We start from the raw sequence: 18,170 nt of genomic DNA, 5'->3' as shown, positions 1-18,170 counted from the left end.
TTTCCATCTTTTTATTGCGACTGCGGTTACCCTACCTTCGGTTCTATCATCCCCACCCTGTCACGACAACCTTCGATCAGATGACCAAAGATCTTTTGCTTGATCCATGATGTTGCAAGCGTAGAAAATAATTGAAAGGAAAAGTGGAGAATAATTTGGTGGAAATGTTTTGAAGGAACTACGACTCAGGAAATGTGAGAAGGCATGTTTTCTTTATTAGTTCTAGTGAAATAGCTTCCTCTGTAGTTTGGTGAAATTTGAAATATTATAATACCTCTATTTAGGGAATACAAGTCAACAGCATCTCTTTGTTTATGCAAACAAGTTTAGATCAGATTTCACATGGAGTAAATATTGGTTGTTAAATATAAACTGAATAGTAATTAAATTGCAATTTATGCATAATGGATATGAATACATATGTACTTAAGTGCAGGTGTAATGAAGTACACGTGCAGTTAAGTATAGACAGACTGAAGTGCACATCTAGGGTGGAGGTACACATACACTTGTGTAATATTCTTGTAAGAACGTTACTTCTACTATTTTTCCATAAATTAAACTCTAATGAACTTCTACTAGTATACACGTATTAAGAAACAAATATTTGTATATTTAAAACATTATTAACACTTCTCTCTTCCTTTGGAGAAGTTAACTTTACTTTAGCAAAATATTTAAATATTCTTCTAAAAATCTGAATACATAATCGAATCCTAGTTTTATAATTTTCTTCTTCTATTGTAGCTAACTACTTTTATAAATAGGTACAAATGTTTTTCTGATAACCTGACTCCTTTATTTTCCTCGCAACATATCAAATTCCAAATACAATTTTCCTGACTGCAGTACTGCGCAAATTAATATGAACATAGCGATCCATTGGAATTTTTGCACGTAGTAAACATTAATTAATTCCACGTCGAAACGAGTACAAAACTAATTAATAACCGAGAAGAACACATTTTAATTAAGCAATCAACACAGTGTATTATAATTCTAACATCAATATGATGAATCATAAAGTATTTCAATAAAAGACAGGTGTTTACATTAATTTGCACAATACTGTAAGCTAGCCATGCGAACCCACATCAGTTTACATATTCTACAGACCGCCAGTAAATAAGACGACCCGGCTCCTAATATAGAAAAATTTCCGCTTCTCTCGCGTGACAGTGATTGGATTAAGGGTCAACATATTCCCCGATATCGATTACCTAAGCGTCGAATTGCAGCTCACCTAACGTATCACCATACACGTAGTCCGCAATTATCGCGACAGCGAGACGACGCTGAAAAGAAGCTTTCGTGCAAGCATCTGTCCAATCCGCGTCGGTATGCGCTAAAGCGTCTCCTCGATACAGCCGTGATGCATCGAGTCGCCGGTCGTGCCGTGGTATCGTTGTGTAACGACCTCCCGTCCCATATAAGACACACCATCGCCTCGTCCTCCGCAAAACCGCTCACGATGGTGTCGTATTGTGGCGAATAGCGCTCGCCTCCGGTTACCATAACCCAGTTTAGCCTTACGACTTCAATCCCTGTTCGCGGCGTACCTAGACGCAATATCACTACACATAATATAATCCTTGGTCCAATTCGAGGTCTTATCATAGTCGCGAAAAATCGTCTCGTTCAAACATCACCGTAACCGAGTGGCTCCCCAACAGTCATCATCTTGGAGTACAAAAGGCAGTTGTTCTACGAAGATCGATGGATCGTTCGATCAGTGTCGTCTATGAAGAGGCTCTTCTCTGGACAGTTGTTATATAATGTGGATGGCGTGTCCTTAGTTTCATATGAGAATCGCGAAGGTTGAGGATCGCCCAGAGTAGGACGAGTCTGTTGCCTTTGTTCTTCGGCTGTGGGTGACACGGTGCATCGATTGGTCGAATGTTCGCGCGAATGGATCCGCGGATCTTTGGCTACCTCTAGGGACGCACTGCGTGGTGTTTGTGTGGGCTCACGGTGCTTCCGAGGATGATCTTCTATGATACTGTTAGTGTAAGTAGAAGATTTAGTTAGGAGAAAGGGATTCTCTCGGTTTTGTGTGTTTTCTGTCTCTGGAAGAACTGTCGTGCGCGTTTCGCATGGATAAATCGATAGATTAGAGTCGACCTGTGGAGAATGTTAGAAACTTCGGCTGGAAAAAATTGTAACTGGTCGTGATTGTAGGGAAGTGTTCGAATTTTTTAGAAAGAGATCACTCTCGTCAAGTCGATCAATGACAAGATAAATCACGTATAAGTGGCTTACATAAACAGCGACGTTACGCTAGTTGGTCCAATATGGCGACACAAGCCGGACCTGTACTTTATATAATCGCGTCTGACCTACAGTTACATACTGTGGCATGGTGGAAGGGCTCAGCATTGCAACGAGGATTCTTGAATAATTACGAACTCCTTACGCCACCATTTAATATCTTGCGAAGCCGACCTTCGCGGATATTTTTCTGTCGTTCCTAGTTTCTTATCTGTAATCGCCGGCTAATTGCTTCGATTTACCATTCCATGATTATCGATTATATTCAGTTTTCAATTTTTGAAAATGATTAATCACAGTACGATTCAGCCATTGTCTTATGATTTTTCGTAAGTTAGAAGCAGTGTAGTTGAGTAACAGTTTAATTTTAAATTTAGAAGTATGAGATGAAAAGAGTTGAAAAGTTGAATATTTAAATATTTGAACACATGAAAATCTGTGAACTGGAAAATTTGAATATTTAAAAGGCTAAAAAATTGTAAGATTTGAATATTTGGAAATTCAAATATTAAGAAACTTTCAAGTTTGAAAATTTGAAGATTTGAATATTAGAAAATATGATTACTTAGAAATTTGAATATTTGAACCCTGTTAAATTAAAAAATTTTTAAATTTAAAAATTGGAAATCGTAACCTAGGGAAAAAATTTTCTGTATTAATATCAGTTTCACCCTCACTCGCTTTAACTCTTTAACTCTTCGCGAATTCCCTTACCCCAAAACAGAAGCTTCTCAACCTCTCGAACGTACCAACTTTCTAGAAGTTATCATCAAAAATTACTTATCCTTCACGTAACACATAATCGACAAACAATCGATGCACCAGCGTTTCCTTCAGCATAGATGAAAAACGGTTTCAGATGAGAGAGGGGATAAAGCAACCCGTGTCGTCAGCGAGTTTACCCAAAAACTTGCGCCTGACTTGGAAAGACATTTCGTACACGGTTGAAAGGAAAACCAACAACGGTGGGCTCCGAGCGATTTTTGGCTTTCAAAAGTCTGAATTTGTTCAGTTGCTCAAAGGAGGTACATTATAAAATGTGAAAGAACGAATACCATGGAAGCTCGGAGATCGGTTAATTCTCCTTTTTGCTTTTAGTCAGCGGTGTAGTTAGCTCTGGAACGTTGATGGCTATCATGGGGCCAAGGTAACTACACGAATCTTCTCTTTAATCCCTGTTCGCATTTGCTCGACTAGAAAATAATTTTTTATGAGAGCAAAAACGCAAATTACCACGAACCAACCTACTGGATATTTTTGGAGTATTTATTTTGAAATAGATGAACAATCTTTTTGAAAATTCTTTAATAAAAGAAAAAATGAATATTTGGTTTGTGCAAGGCAAAAGCGAGCAGAAAATAGGATTGATCCTAGAATGCTAAACGCGAGTGTAATTGATAGGACGAAATATGTATAATTGTATATCAGTGGTACATAGTTGCATCACAATTTCCTCTTTTGAATTTCCTCTACTCAAACAGCCACAATCAAGCTGTATTTATCTAACACCAGCTAGTGAAAAATTGAAAATCCCTAGCATTTAATATTCCAGGATCAATTATCCCAAAAAATAAATGACTACCTTAGTCAACAAGATTTTTTTGCATTACAGTGGTGCTGGAAAGACTACTCTTCTCGCAACCATCAGTCGACGTGTCAAAGGTTCACACACCTCCTTTCTCAATCTTCACATTTTCAGTTTACTTTTTCCATTTCACATTAACAGTCAAATAACAATGGCAAAAACATCCTCTAGAATTTCCACTTCTTTCTTGAAATTTAATTCAATGTTAGACACGATCTTTCTACAAAAATATTTAATTTGGGGATCAGATATTTCTTCTAATACTTTTCTTCTTGAAAGAAACAGAAATTACTCCCCAAATAATTTTACCAAATAATTTCCCATGAATAGGCGAAGCGACAGGCGATGTTCTGCTAAACGGAGCACCCATAGACACTGGCCAGATGATAAGGATATCAGGATTCGTTCCTCAAACAGATTTGGCGATCGAGTCGCTGACAGTACAGGAGCACATGGAGTTCATGGTTGGTCCTATCAAAAGATCGTAACTCGAAACGCTTCGTATCCCATTTCTGGTTTCCATAGCTCGATTTCTGTCTTCGATACATCAAACCGTTTAAACGTTTTAAGGACACTTTACGGTACACTGAGTGAAATAATTAATCGGCGATTAACGATTTTATATAATTGCTTTGAGAATTGGGTTAATTGCCTCATCTGTGAGGCTGAGATAACTAGCAACTTTTTAAAATTCAAACAAATTTTCTCAAGTTTAATTGACCGAAACGTTTGAAAGTGACACAGTACTCCCTTATTATAAACTCATTGCTACATTCACTATATCTTGAAAGCATTTAGGTTTAGAGCAGCACATGATCACTAGGCTGCAGATGTTTATGCAAATTCATATTTTTATAGTCACAGTTAAAAACATGGAACCTAATTAGAAATTTAAGTACTACATCCCCTAAATATTACAAAATATTGCATGCTATGTATATGGTTTTTTAATTTTCTGCATATTGAAGTTTCTCAATAATGCATACAGATCAGCAGTCTAATTATTACTCACATCATTGATAGGACTGCAGTCATCCATATTAATCCATATAATTCCATAAATCTTGCTTCAAAACCTTTCTCGACACCCCTTCCAAATATTTCGTATAAAATGTCTCAAAATTCCACTTCACACCTCGTTAATTCCCTTCCATCAAAGATTTCGCTTTCTAAAACAACTAGAAGCGATTAGAACTACACGATTGTCTTCTTTGACGAAGGCCTGCATGAAAATGGACAGAAGGCTCCGGGTCACCAGTAGAAAGCAGAGGATAATGGCTCTGTTGGCAGAGCTCGGCCTTGGAAAATGCGGAAACTCGAGGCTATCCGCTCTTTCCGGTGGCGAGAGGAAAAGGGTGGCTTTGGCCGTTCAAGTAAGCAGCCGTTGACTTTCCTTCTCACTGACTCCACTGCACCTCCATCGAACAGAGTAGTTTAATGGTCCCTGAGAGATTAATGATCGCCAAACGTTGATTTTCTCTTCACACTCCAGAAGATCGACAGATGGTGCTATTAATCAGTTAGCGACCGACGACTTCATTTATCAATCTTATTGCATACAACGGGTTTGACAATCAGTTGCCCAAATTGATTCTATTAGGCGTGATAGGCGTGTCAGTGTCTATCAATATTAGTGGAATGAGCAATATCTCTTCTTTAAGAATTTATCTTCTTTAATATTGTGGGTTATCAGCAGAGAATTATTAAAAATTACTGGGAAATAAACAAACAGATTAAATGAGAATAACTGGATTATTCAAAATACTGAGTTCTGTATATTATTATTCACAAAAATATTAGCTTTTTCCATAAGTAAAAAAGTGTCTTTTTAGGTTTTACATTTCACCTGAAAAGAATGCTTGAATACTGTTTCAAACTTCAAGCAAAATAAAAATTCAAGTGAGTGTAATAAAACCTAAGTCCAAAATACAGAATCAAGATTCAAAGCATTGAATAATCTCAAAAATAACAGTATGTGACTTACGCTGTTTCGCCTCATCAAACTCCAAAAGGGAATGATTTCCGTTCTCCAGAAAGGACTAACCTGATTGTCAAACCAAGTATAAAATACAGCACCACTGCAATATTCTACCGCGATAGGATTCCCATCGATACACTGAACCTCGAACCAGGAATTTCACGATCCTCTTACACGACTTGCGCCCATTCTGGTCCGTAATTTGCTTAATACGAGGTACACATAGGGTAGAGAATTGTTCTAGCTGCTCACCGAGCCGAGCATTCTGTTTTGCGACGAGCCAACCACGGGATTGGACAGTTACGGTGCGATGTCGGTGGTGAGGACACTGAGGGAGGTGGCAGCCAGCGGAAGAATAGTCGTCTGCTCGTTGCACCAGCCTGCTTCCGGTTTGCTGGACATATTCCATGAGGTCCTCCTCCTCTCCGCCGGGAGGGTCGCTTTTCAAGGCTCCACTCTCGACGCCACCAACTTTTTCGATAGGTTCGACCTAGCATCGCTTTTATTTCTATTCATTCGGCGTTTCGAATCCCTCGTTTTCCCTGGTTAAGCGATCGACACGGTAGAACGTTCCTTTTGTGATTCTTTCACCGCTGAACCGTCGATGTCTTTTAGCTTGGGCCTTCGGTGTCCACCGACGTTCAACAGCGCTGAATTCTTCGTCTCTCAGTTGTCCATCGTCAGGGACAAGGAAGCAGAGAGTTACAAGAAGGTAGTGCCTCTTAGCCTTTCTTAGGCGGTGCGCTGACAATGATGAGAAGAGTGACTTAAGCGACTATCTCGCAGGTGAACTGTATCTGTGATGAATACGAAAGGTCGAAGTACGGCCAGAAGGTGTCCACAGTGATTGAACACTCTTGTATCGCTGCGACCGAAGCTGAAGAACTGCCGCTGATATTTTCGGACCTTCCCTCTCCATCCTCGGCTTCTTACGAGTTCAAGAAGGCCAGGGCTATGACGCAGATCCGGTGGCTCACCTGGAGGACGTATGTCGATTACAGGAGAAACACTACCACCTATTTATTACGATTTGTGTCTTACATGGTGAGATATTTGCAGTGCTGGAAATATTTACTATTAGCAGTGGTTACTATTGGCATTAGTCAAGGGAAAGCTTTGAGCTTCTGAGCTTTAATAATTTTCTTGTGACTGGGCTACATAATATTCCAATTCTCCTGAATGTAAATTACCTGACCCAGACCTTCTTCTCGATTACTCCAAAGTAATTAATGGCAATTAGTATGTAAGTTGAGTAAATGAATGTTGAATTACTATAATTTACTGAATTTACTAAATTAGAGTAATTCAGCGTTCTGTGCTGCAGTTCAAGAATCTTTACAACCCAAGTCCTTTTCTGAATAGTAATGGGAGGAAATTGATCCTCGCCTTTTAAGCTCGCGCACGTGTAGATTCTAACTATATGGAAATATACAATATAGTGGAGTTCCTTGACTCTGAGCCAGTGCTCACGAACTACAATATAACACGTAGCATCTCTTTCCTTTCTTCTCTCTGTACTCCGAATTTTCATTTAAAAAATGATATGTACAATATTGTCTCGATACAAGTTCGATGATACAGTCACGTTTTCCTGGAACTATTCCTTCACTTTTAAAAACCCAAATTCAAGTTCCTGCTCTATAAACAAACTCCTAAAATCATGGACTTCTACCAAGACATTAGGGCTACTTTCAACAAAACATAAATGTCTCAGTGAACTTCTATCGAAGCAACGCTGTAATCTTGCTTTTCTAATACAATCACCTGAACAGTCATCTTCGACCAAAATCTCCAAACTTCCTCGAGCCCCAGTTCCTCAAAGATCAAAGCCTTCGACAATTGTGGTTTGTTTGAAGTTCATAGGTCTGCTCGTAGCGTCCCCTTATGTGGGCGTGATAAGTGATGGAATGGATCAGGGCGGGATACAGAACATGCAGGGCCTATTGTATCTCGTGGTTGTAGAGACCGTGTTCACCTTTAATTATGCTGTTTTCTACACGTTCCCACGTGAACTGCCACTCCTGCTGCGCGACATTGCCGCTGGCCTTTACAGCCCAGCGCCGTACTACACCAGCAAAGTGGTTGTTCTGGTGAGCTACTCTATATTTCTGATTATGTCTGACATAAATTGTATTGGGTGTTAGACTATCAGTAATATTTAACTTGACTTTAACAGAAAGTTGTTAACCTGTTAGAGAATTTGTATCAGGGTTAGAAATACTTGACGAACTTAATCGGTATTCGAATATTTGAATACTTCAGTAATATTTGAAGTTCAGTAATTTTTTAATTTAATTTTTTGAAGAATATAATTCAAATGATTTATATTCGATATGAATTTCAGCACTTTAAAGGTTAAGCAAAGAAAGTTAATAAATTGAGATTGCTCATTTAGTATAGGAGAGTTATACTTGTCTTTTACTTAAAATTGGAAAAATTCGAATGGTAGTTCTCCAAAAATTTTCAGATTCCTGGGGCGATAATACAGCCAGTGCTATACGCAGCATTTGTGTTCACAATCACGGGGCTGAAGGGTGGATTCCTAGGATACGTATACTTCGCAATACCAATAATGATTTGTGCCATTTCTGCGTCTGCTCTTGGTGAGCAATCAAAAACCCTTCTTTACATGAGCAAATTTTCTTGAGAATTTAGTTTTCGAGTGATCTATTCTTCAAAATTGGAATTTTAAAGTAGCCAATGAAGCGGTTATCGAATAAGAATTGAACTTTATGGTGAAATTTGATTGTTATGCGGAATAGAAAATTTGTTCACGTGGGAAAAGGGCTTGAGATCAAAGATCGTGATATCCTTCGAACAGGTTTGTTCCTCTCAGCGTCATTCAAGTCGATCGACACGGCTTCTCTTTTTTCCGTGCCATTGGACTTCCTGGGACTGATGTTCTGTGGAATCTACTTGCATCTTGGGTGAGAAAGAAAATACAGTAAATCTACTGTTACAGAAAAAATTAGTTTCAATTGGTCCCTTTCTCAGAGGATACCTGCTATCGCATATTTTCGAATTCTCGATTATTCAAGTTTTTAAATATTCTGTACTTCTCAAATATTCAAATTTTTGAAAATTGAACCTCTCAAGTAAGATATAAATTTAAAAATTCTAACAGTTTTCAAGTGTGATACTACTACTGTTTACTTATTACTGCGATAATTTTTAAATATGGAGGAGGGTGTTCATTTGGTGATAATATTTGTTGCAAAATTTTTTCCAGACATTTAGCGCCTGGAATCGCGTGGTTGAAATACTTATCTCAATTCTATTACGGCCTGGAAGCGGTTTCGTTAACCCAGTGGTTGTTAATCGATCATATAAGTACGTTATTGACTATCACTAGGTGTATAATTCAATTATACCTTTCTGCACAAAATTCAGTCATTATTTACAAAATAAAAATATCAAGTAACATTTTAATCGATACAATCTCTGTCACGTGTTTAATGGAAATTTCTTTGCAATTATCTCATTTACTATTTTCAAAGTTAAACTTCACTATCGCAAAGGGATGAGAAAAATTGTATCCAAAAATTGAAAAAAGTAATTAATTCAATTGAAGGGTACCGAATCCATTTTATGTTTAATAAAAAGGAGGGTAAATTATTTAATCAAAATCTGTGTAAAAGGAAAGATAAATTATTTATTCGAATGTTTGACTAATATTAGACAGTTCCACTTAAAATCATCCACTAAGATAGTTTCACGCACTAATTGTCTATTTTCTTAGATTGCTCCCCAGACCCAGAGGAGCCCTGCATATCCAGTGGACTGGGCGTTCTAGAAAAGTATGGATACTTACCGAATCACTATACAATTGACATAATCGGTCTTCTGGCAATATTCTCGATCAGTCATTTGGCAGGATTTCTCGTGATTCGCCACAGAAGTCGCAAAGAACCCGTTTACTGAACTTTTCAATAATAATCGACTCAGACGTGGTCCACTGATGTGTTCAAAGTAATTGTTATTTATAGTACAAAACGTCTTGTAAATATCATGCTCGACAAATAAGTCGCACGATCAATGTATTGATGTGTATAAGATAAATTCAAGTAATTTACATGACAATTCATATTTATACAATACCGTGGAAATGAGAATATATTACATATCGACTACGATTTGTTTCGTTCGAAATAAAACAGAATTCTTCGAATTTTTCTCAAAACATCGTCCTGACTTGCCTCTTCCTTCGAACTCCAATGTATCCGACGAGGCCCATTGCGATCGTTAAGATCATAAGGCCGCACAGATCCCAGCGTAAATTTGACTTTTCGAATCCATACTCCAATAGAACTTCCTCCCCATTTTTCAAACAGGGCATATCGTCAGAGGTATCACAATCTGAAGAAATCCCATTAAGCTAGGTTTATATTAGGCAACCTTTAGTCAGACAACCGAGCTGATTAAAATTCTGCACCTCAGAGCCAGAGTAACCCAAGTCCATTTTTTCAAAATCAAGTTTTTTACAGGATCTTATTGCTTTCTCTTCGTTTTATTAGAATAATAGGAATGTTAGTTAAGTTACGTTGTAAGTGAAGAAAATTCAATAGTATAAAGTTCTTCGAATATTATGTTAATAAATGAGTAATCGCACTTGTTTATCGGCTCTCCTGAAAAATAATAAAAAAGGACTTGGGTCACTCTGGCTCTGAAGTATAGAATTATCGTTCCAACTTGGTTGAAATTGGGTTTACGTGAACAACTTTGAACAACTCGATTATTCGACCAAAAGTTGCGTAATGTAAACGTAGCACTGAGAATTCATTATCGAAGAAAAGTATCTGTTCTATTTTAAAAATTTTAAATTTAGAAATGGGTTAGTAAAATAAATTCGTAATTTAACTTTTTAAATAAATATGCTTCTAAGTGCCTAAAAACACATCCAGATACAAGTAATCGATAGATATGGAATTTAAAACTAGTTGAAAGCATCTAAAGGTACATTCAAAGATTTATTCGCTAAATATAAAGCTCTTACCAATTCTATCTATCCGTGACCAGTAAATTATGGCCAGAGCTTCGTTCAGGTAAAAAAATGTTGACAAGTATTTGAAGCACGTTAAATACGCGGGCAGCGACCTGGAAACGTGGAATCATCAGCCCGCTGGAAACGTTACTCGAAATATCGAAACAGTAATTAAATGTAGTTAATAATTAACGCATGTTTGACATAAAATATAACGCAGAATGGTAAACCAATCACATCGATGAAAATGTTTATCGAGCTTCGTTCTATTTGTCCTATATTGTCGCATAAATCGTGATCTCAGTCGTCTGTCCGCACGAATGATTCATTCCAACGTTTAACGTTGTAAAATACCAAAAAGGAAATAAAATCAATTACGTCAAGCTACCAGAACGGTCCAATTAATTTATCAAATATACCATTAAACAGATCAAGAGTCTGATCCCATGCTTCAAGTGCTTAATACTACATTTTAACCAGAAAACAAAACCGTGTAATACATAATAATATCGTCAAACGAGTGACTCCTGCATCTGGCTATTACTCGAATGATTAATCTTCTCTCTTCCCTCGAGATAGCCGCCGCTCTTCAAAGCAATAAATCACTCGGGATTGAAATATGTAATACCTGAGATTATAAAACATTCCAGCAGTCAGCAGGAACAGCATATCGACGGGGACCATGATCGACGTGGCGACGTCGATGCTCTCGATCCAGCTGGAAAATAGTAAACCGTACGCGGTGCCACAAATCGCTGCTGCCGATATGGTGAGACAGTAGAGGAGGAAATTTATTAGCTCGGTCTCCGCGATCACCACGAAATAGAAGATCGCCGTGAATATAAGCGCCTTCAAGGTCGCCTTTGGTATCTGCAACGCGCGATACATATTTCTTCCGTGTGAACGACTGATTCGCGAGCGTGAAAATAGTTCAGCGACGAAATTTAAGAGTTACCAGTCCAAGAAACGTGGCGATGTAATATGGACCGCAACCGTAAACACCACCCTCCCGTAGATAAATCATAACCTGCCCTGGGAACTCGTAAATCACGGAGTAGGCAACCGTGAACGAAATTTCGGAGCTCATCATGTATAACGCGCCTCTGACATTCTGCACGCCCATCTGCGTTGCTGGATTAATGCCGGCGTAAAAAGTGCCCACCGCCGCCACGGAGAGCTATGATTCATTTAAATTGCGTTTTCCTTTTGCCGTGGAACGAGCATTCGGGATTTCATTTTTACCATTATATCGCGAGGCTGGTATTGTGTGTAGCGCACGGTGCAATATGGAGGTGATGCATTTGGGATACCTAATGCATTTTGTGTACCGCTTGATGCGCTGAAGGCTCATTTGATTCGGGGTCAGCGTGCACGTAGGGAAGGGGATGTTACTCTCTCAGAAGGGTGAGAGAAGTTCGTACAGGGTTCTGGTAATCTATCGTGTAATGCCATGTGATAATTTGATAAACAATGGTAATCTTACGCAGAGGTTGAAACAGATGAAGGAACTTTGGAAATTGACAAATTGGTGGAACGTTTTGAACGTTGTAAGTATAAAATATTCAGAGTTATCGACGTTTAAATTTTAAAATTTTTAAATTTTTTAAACTCCAAGTTCTCGAGTTTTTAAATTCTCAAATATTTAAGGATCTATACAATTATTCAAATTTTCAAAATATGAAAGTTTTAAATTTTCAAACTTCTGAGGATTAAATTATGAAATTGACGGATACGTAACTCTCCAAATATTTAAATATGGCATTTTATAAATATTCAAACAATGTAATACTTGATTATACAAATGTTCACATATTTGCGTAATTACTTATTACTTATTCAAATCTTCAGTCTGTGAGATTCCGTCGTACCCACGTTCATGTTGGCTCAGAATCAAATGAGCCATCTGTACCTAATGCATTTGATGTACTTGATGTGCCCGACGCACGTTGCACCCAATGCAGTCCATGCACGTACCATACCTGTTACATCTAATGCACCTACTTGATACACAAGATGTATTTGATATGCCTGATGCTCTTGATGCACTTGATATTAGTACGCATTACCTCCTGCACCTTATGCACTAAATGCACTTTTCATTTGCTGCACCTAGTGAACTATAACATAAAAATACATATAAAAAGGCAGTGCCTTTCGCTTACGAAGTAAGAGAGCCAAGAGATCCAATCCGCGAAAAGTGTTCTTCTGCTTTGTATGCACATTCTCCACATCAGCCAAGAAAATTGCATTATGCAATTCACCCTCCTGTGTATTATTATTATAATTTTATGTTCAAATTTTGTTTCTTCGTAACTGCTTTTTTTTAAACTATTTCTTATTACCTTTGCGGTTTAATATCGAGATCTCTGATATCAGGCATTTCAGGGATCTTCGACAGTGGAGACCGCGAAAACTCTTGACATATTTTATCAATGCATTCCATCGATGCATTTTCTATATTTGTAGTGCTCGACGAATACGTTTCACGATCTCTAACCGACAAGACTTTTATGTAATACTCCGACTCGTTGAAACCGACTGGACACTCGAACCCAAGGCTGTATTCATAAAAAATTCAGAATGCAATTGCGTCCTATTTAGTCATAAGGACATATTCCACTCAGTTAAACAGAATATTGAAAAGAATTCCAACTACACCTAGAAAAGAATGTCGTGGCGTTCTTCAGGGTCCCAAAATAAGCGATCTTCCCATCAGACATGAATATTACGTGAGTGAAGAGATTGTATATGTCCATTCCAGGCTGGTGTATAGTGCAAAATACGATCGTTTGACTTAGACTTATCCCTTTCAGTACTTCTCCTACTTGCATCGCAGAAAACGTGTCCAAACCTACGATTAAACATTCTTAAATACTGAAAGCTACTGTCTTTCACATCACAAATATTTTCACATCTCACTGATCACAGTTGCCTTTTTATTAACTACCATCTTCTGGAGCCACCATTGCTATCACATTCACAATCTATTTTTCGAAATGTTAAATTAAATCAGCAACACGTTGATAGTCCATCAGAAATACACTGTTCCATTTCTAAGTTTAGGAAAGTAATAAAATTTCCCAAAATTGTTAAAAATGTTAACTAAAAAATGGTAAATGAATGTGTCTCTGATAATAAGATCTACACATTCTTTTTTGTCAAAAATTCTACAAAAATCTCGTTAAAGTATCTTCAGAAATTATTGTTAAAATTGCCCTGACCCATAGATGGGTCATAGGATTACCCCAATGTCCCAGTTATTAATTATCCTCGAACCACTTCATCCTTACCCGTTGTGGGTTCATCCAAAAACAGTATTCTCGGTGTCGTCACCAATTCAGCTCCCAAAGACAGTCGTTTCTTCTGACCACCTGACAACTTTGATACCAAAGTGTGCCTGCAATCGATCAAGTTCAAATCGATCAGCAGCTTCGCCATCGAGTATCTCCTCTGCGCTGCAGTGTCACTCGTCTTCAGCGCGTACTAAATCAAGCAACTATGTGATCCTGTGGTCATGATGATACAACCAATGATCGATTTTATTACAAGAAGCAAGTACCATAAACAACAGATGTTCTTCTACAGTGAGGGCAGCAGGCAAGGCGTCGAATTGCGGCAGGTAACCAGATATTTTCGACACGATTCCTTGCGAAAGGACCTGCTGCCCGTTTATCTTCACTGAACCCTGCGCTGAAGCAATTCTATCCGCCAGGCTGGCTAAGAATGTCGTTTTTCCTGCGCCGCTAGAAAACATGAGTACACTATCAAATTTGTATCGAAACTGTAATTTGATTATTGGTGTTCGTATACTTTCCAACGAGTTAGTAACTCTTTAAAGATATTGGAGTACCTGGGACCCATTATGGCGATTAAACTCCCCGTTGATGCATAACCAGACACTGTAATCATTTTTTATCTTCTCTTAAATGAAATTTTCTTGTTTCTTTTAGTTAGAAATTGAACCTTTATGTGAATACTTATATGAATATATTAATATTGAAAGTATTGGTAATTTGTCAGCCGTGTCATATTTTTTCATATCGTTAACATTGACAATCTTGGAATATTAATATGTGTAATATATAAATATTGATTTTGAATCTGAGGATCTTTTAAGACTAAAAAAATCTCATCTCAGTGACTTAAAACTTTTCGTTCCCAGTTCAAAAAATATTTCTAAGCAAACCTATCTCAGTCCCATCAGAAGAAATCACCTCCTTTCAGTATCTTCAACGATTCCTCAAACGAGTTCCTCGCGAATCTCTGCCTCAGATTTCGCAGGAACGATTCCTCTCTGGGCGGCACGAAAACCGATAGATTCTCCCAGACAATTGTAATTTCGTTGGACCGCAATTCATTGAGATAGTTCATTCTTCGAATTCTCGACTTTCGAGCAGCACAAAATTACAGTATGCTCCGCCACGGATTTCAGGACTTGGACTCCCTACTTGCATCTATCCTTCGTGTCGCTTATCATCTTATCTATCATTTGCGACGAACAACCACGACTTGCCTTTGGGATTTTAAATCTGAGACTAACTACGCGTTGTTGTACAACAAGATAAGAATAGAAGCAGTGAACGATTGAATATTAAATCCACTCCTTCTTGGTGATCTTCGTGACCTCTTTGATATCGAAAAAGAGAATCAAGGTAAAAAATTGTGTTAAGAGAGTTCGTGGAGTTCTTCGAAAAGAAATCTTTGAAAGCTGATTTTAGGTAGAATTAAATGAGAGGTACCTCAGTTCGATGATGAGTACAGAGGTGCCTGGTAAATATCACGGTCTTTGAATTTTCTAGATTTGAATACATATTTGAAAAATATTAAACTCGTAAGTTTGGACGTTAGGAAATCCGAATGGCTGAAAATTAAAAAATTTGAATATTTGAATAATTGAAAATTCAAAGATATGGAAATTTGAATATTTAAAAATGAATCAATTTCAATAATTGGAAATTCGAACATTTGAATATTTTAAAACTCAATATTCCAAAATTTAACGATCTGAACACTTAAATAAATTTAAATATAGAAATTTAAAGATTTGAGCATTTGAAAACATTTGAATATAAAACCTTGGAAGTTCAAACATCTAAAAATATTTAAATTCGACCTCAAAGTTCATCAAGCACAATTTCATAGTGTGCTGCAACATTATACTTCACCACGATAGGGGGCAATAAAGGGATAATTAGATGCAGACATTGTGGCTAGTACAAATTTCAACTTATCTTCACTGTTTGGATACGCCTTGGATACGTTGATGCAGAATCTTCTTGTTATCTTCCATTGTGCAAGGTTCGGAGACAGAATGATAACGCTTTTCGAAAAGAGGAACGGTTTAATGTTTACAATCGGACGCACGTTATTGCACCTATACAATTAGAAAAGAATAACGAGAGAGTAAAGAGGATCGGGAGGGATGGGGGCGTATTTAGGCGTTCTCGGGCGTGATAAACATTCTCGAGCGACGAGAGTAATCGTACTCTCGTGCAGAATAACAATGGTTTAGTTCGCTCTCGTAACGGATGCGTATAAAAAAGTGTATAAACGCGATATAGGCTCGATGATATTATTAAGAAGGACAGAGAGAGAGAATATAAGAGACAAAGTATATGGGAATGTCGCGTTATTAGTGTAAAATCTGAGTTATTTACAATAGCCTATACGTCTATACCGTAAATTGTATAATAATTATAGTAACAATAATAATATTAATTATAATAATATGTATATCACTTATACATATGTAATAATATATATGAACTTTTTCTATACATAAAATTCTATCAAATAACAACGTTACCTTGTTATCGTTGGCGCTACGTTAAAAATCGTTTAAAAAGTACAAGTATCGGATGGTCTCGCGCTCGTCTTTTGAATTTGAAGATACTCGTCTTCTTTTTTCCCCTTTTTCAATCATTACTTTCACGATTTTCCTGAGCTCGTTAATGTTGTTTTCGCTCGTCGATATTCGCGCGGGCCTTCCTCGAACTCAGTCACGCGATTTGTTCGCAGTCGTTCGACCCTGTTCGCGTATCGTCACGCTGGTATGCTCGGAGGCAGGTAAAAAGAGACGGAATGTCTGAGAAGTCGCAGAGCAAAGAACGGTTTCATGAGTCCCTGTGTAATTTTGTTAAACGGCACTAGCGTCGAGCTTATAATCACGATAGTGGTTCTCAAACTCGTCAACAAACGATTATCGATCATTTCTGTTTGAGTAAAGGTATTTCACAACCAGTACATACAATACGCTTTAATTTCACGCAGAAAAAATCTCTGATTATAAAATTGTTGATATTATCTCTGTTTCCTGGGTCTAGTCTTCCATTTCTCTTCTTTTTCACATTTAATGGCGCGGAAGTCAGTTAGAAAAGCATTAATTGATCTTACAAGAATATTTCTTATTCTCTATAAGTAAATACTGTCGTATTCAATTTTGCGTCAAATATCCATTTTATGTACAAAAATTGAAATTCTTATATAATTGTTAATTGAATGTTTCTCTCTTCAATTTGAATTTCACTATTCTATTATATCACTCCCTTGCTCCAACAATGACGGAACTCCAAATTTGTTCATCTTCCAATTATTGGTATAAAAAGAATGGTTCTTCCATCGAATGACGATATTATCTCGTTCTCTCGATAATCATAATTTTTAGTTATGTCACTGTTGAGGACGAGGGGAACGATACATTCCTAATTATATTATAATTATTTTATAATTACTTTATACTTATTTAATTTTTCGTTACTAAGCTCGTTTGTTCGTATCGTCGATGTAACAAGGTTCGTAGGACGCAGAGTTTGAGAAACACCGTATCAGACCGTGTCCCAGTAGAGTGAACACGCGAAAAGAAATGCTCCTACGTGTATGCCACTTACGCAACGCAATGATTACACGCGCGATGACTGCGAAACTGCGAATGAATAGCCGAAGGCACGAGGTCGTCGTGAAATATTGTCGCTCGATACCGACAATGATCGACCTTGAAAAGTCCAAGAATCCGCGTCTCGTCGTGTTCCTTTGCTTCGACGACTCTTACCGAACGGAAATGATGAACAAAATTAGGAATGTTGTTCTACGAGAATTAACAATATTAATAACAAGTATTTAAAACTGAAGCTGCCAGTCTCAGGAATGTAAATACTTAAAAAGAAATTAAAATACAAACATAAATCGACTACCAAAGGCCACTGAGAGGGCAGCTCACTTCCACTACTGTATCAATTGCATACAGAATGCAGAAACAGTAATGGAGGAGCGACCTTGAGCGACCACTGTCTTCTACTAAGAATCTAATTAAAGTCGAAATATCAAAGTGGAATGTGTCAGCAATCACGCCAGACTTGAAG

At 37.6% G+C, this 18,170-nt stretch overlaps 2 protein-coding genes across 3 annotated transcripts; one reads left to right on the top strand and one right to left on the bottom strand.

Moving 5' to 3' along the window:
• The first annotated feature begins 1,858 nt into the window (after positions 1-1,858).
• On the top strand, positions 1,859-9,999 carry Bw (brown). 2 transcript variants are annotated; one of them, XR_013002565.1, is made up of 14 exons: positions 1,859-2,007; positions 3,128-3,293; positions 3,367-3,415; positions 3,881-3,930; positions 4,184-4,317; positions 5,074-5,226; positions 6,076-6,314; positions 6,447-6,543; positions 6,618-6,875; positions 7,688-7,921; positions 8,299-8,434; positions 8,594-8,758; positions 9,061-9,161; positions 9,571-9,610. XR_013002565.1 is itself a non-coding variant. In XM_076384557.1 (14 exons), exons 1-14 carry the CDS (start codon positions 1,984-1,986, stop codon positions 9,750-9,752), a joined length of 1,929 nt encoding a protein of 642 aa, XP_076240672.1. In that variant the 5' UTR covers positions 1,859-1,983; the 3' UTR covers positions 9,753-9,999. The 2 variants fall into 2 exon arrangements, 1 of the variants encoding a protein (XP_076240672.1); XM_076384557.1 differs by having other exon boundaries at positions 8,653-8,758; positions 9,571-9,999.
• Positions 10,000-10,005: 6 nt separating this feature from the next.
• On the bottom strand, positions 10,006-15,183 carry LOC143183350 (protein brown). Its single transcript, XM_076384875.1, has 11 exons — positions 15,027-15,183; positions 14,663-14,711; positions 14,372-14,555; positions 14,103-14,295; positions 13,471-13,663; positions 13,155-13,370; positions 12,975-13,077; positions 11,763-11,989; positions 11,441-11,683; positions 10,825-10,925; positions 10,006-10,187 (listed from the first exon to the last, which is right to left on the bottom strand). Exons 1-11 carry the CDS (start codon positions 15,181-15,183, stop codon positions 10,006-10,008), a joined length of 1,848 nt encoding a protein of 615 aa, XP_076240990.1.
• Between the last annotated feature and the right edge of the window lie 2,987 nt (positions 15,184-18,170).

Source organism: Calliopsis andreniformis, chromosome 9 (genome assembly GCF_051401765.1).
Source record: "Calliopsis andreniformis isolate RMS-2024a chromosome 9, iyCalAndr_principal, whole genome shotgun sequence".
In the NCBI taxonomy this organism is placed as follows: domain Eukaryota; kingdom Metazoa; phylum Arthropoda; class Insecta; order Hymenoptera; family Andrenidae; genus Calliopsis; species Calliopsis andreniformis.
Note: the sequence above shows the minus strand (reverse complement) of the source record. Positions and strands in the feature narration are given on the sequence as shown.

Coding starts and splice junctions, on each gene's coding strand:
- Bw (XM_076384557.1), top strand. CDS start 1,984: ATGATCTTCTATGATACTGTTAGT. Junction 3,931..4,183: donor CATCAGTCGACGTGTCAAAG/GTTCACACACCT, acceptor TCCCATGAATAG/GCGAAGCGACAGGCGATGTT. Junction 6,544..6,617: donor AAGCAGAGAGTTACAAGAAG/GTAGTGCCTCTT, acceptor ACTATCTCGCAG/GTGAACTGTATCTGTGATGA.
- LOC143183350 (XM_076384875.1), bottom strand. CDS start 15,183: ATGAACTATCTCAATGAATTGCGGTCCAACGAAATTACAATTGTCTGG. Junction 14,712..15,026: donor GTTGAAGATACTGAAAGGAG/GTGATTTCTTCT, acceptor AAATGATTACAG/TGTCTGGTTATGCATCAACG. Junction 14,556..14,662: donor ATCGCCATAATGGGTCCCAG/GTACTCCAATAT, acceptor CATGTTTTCTAG/CGGCGCAGGAAAAACGACAT.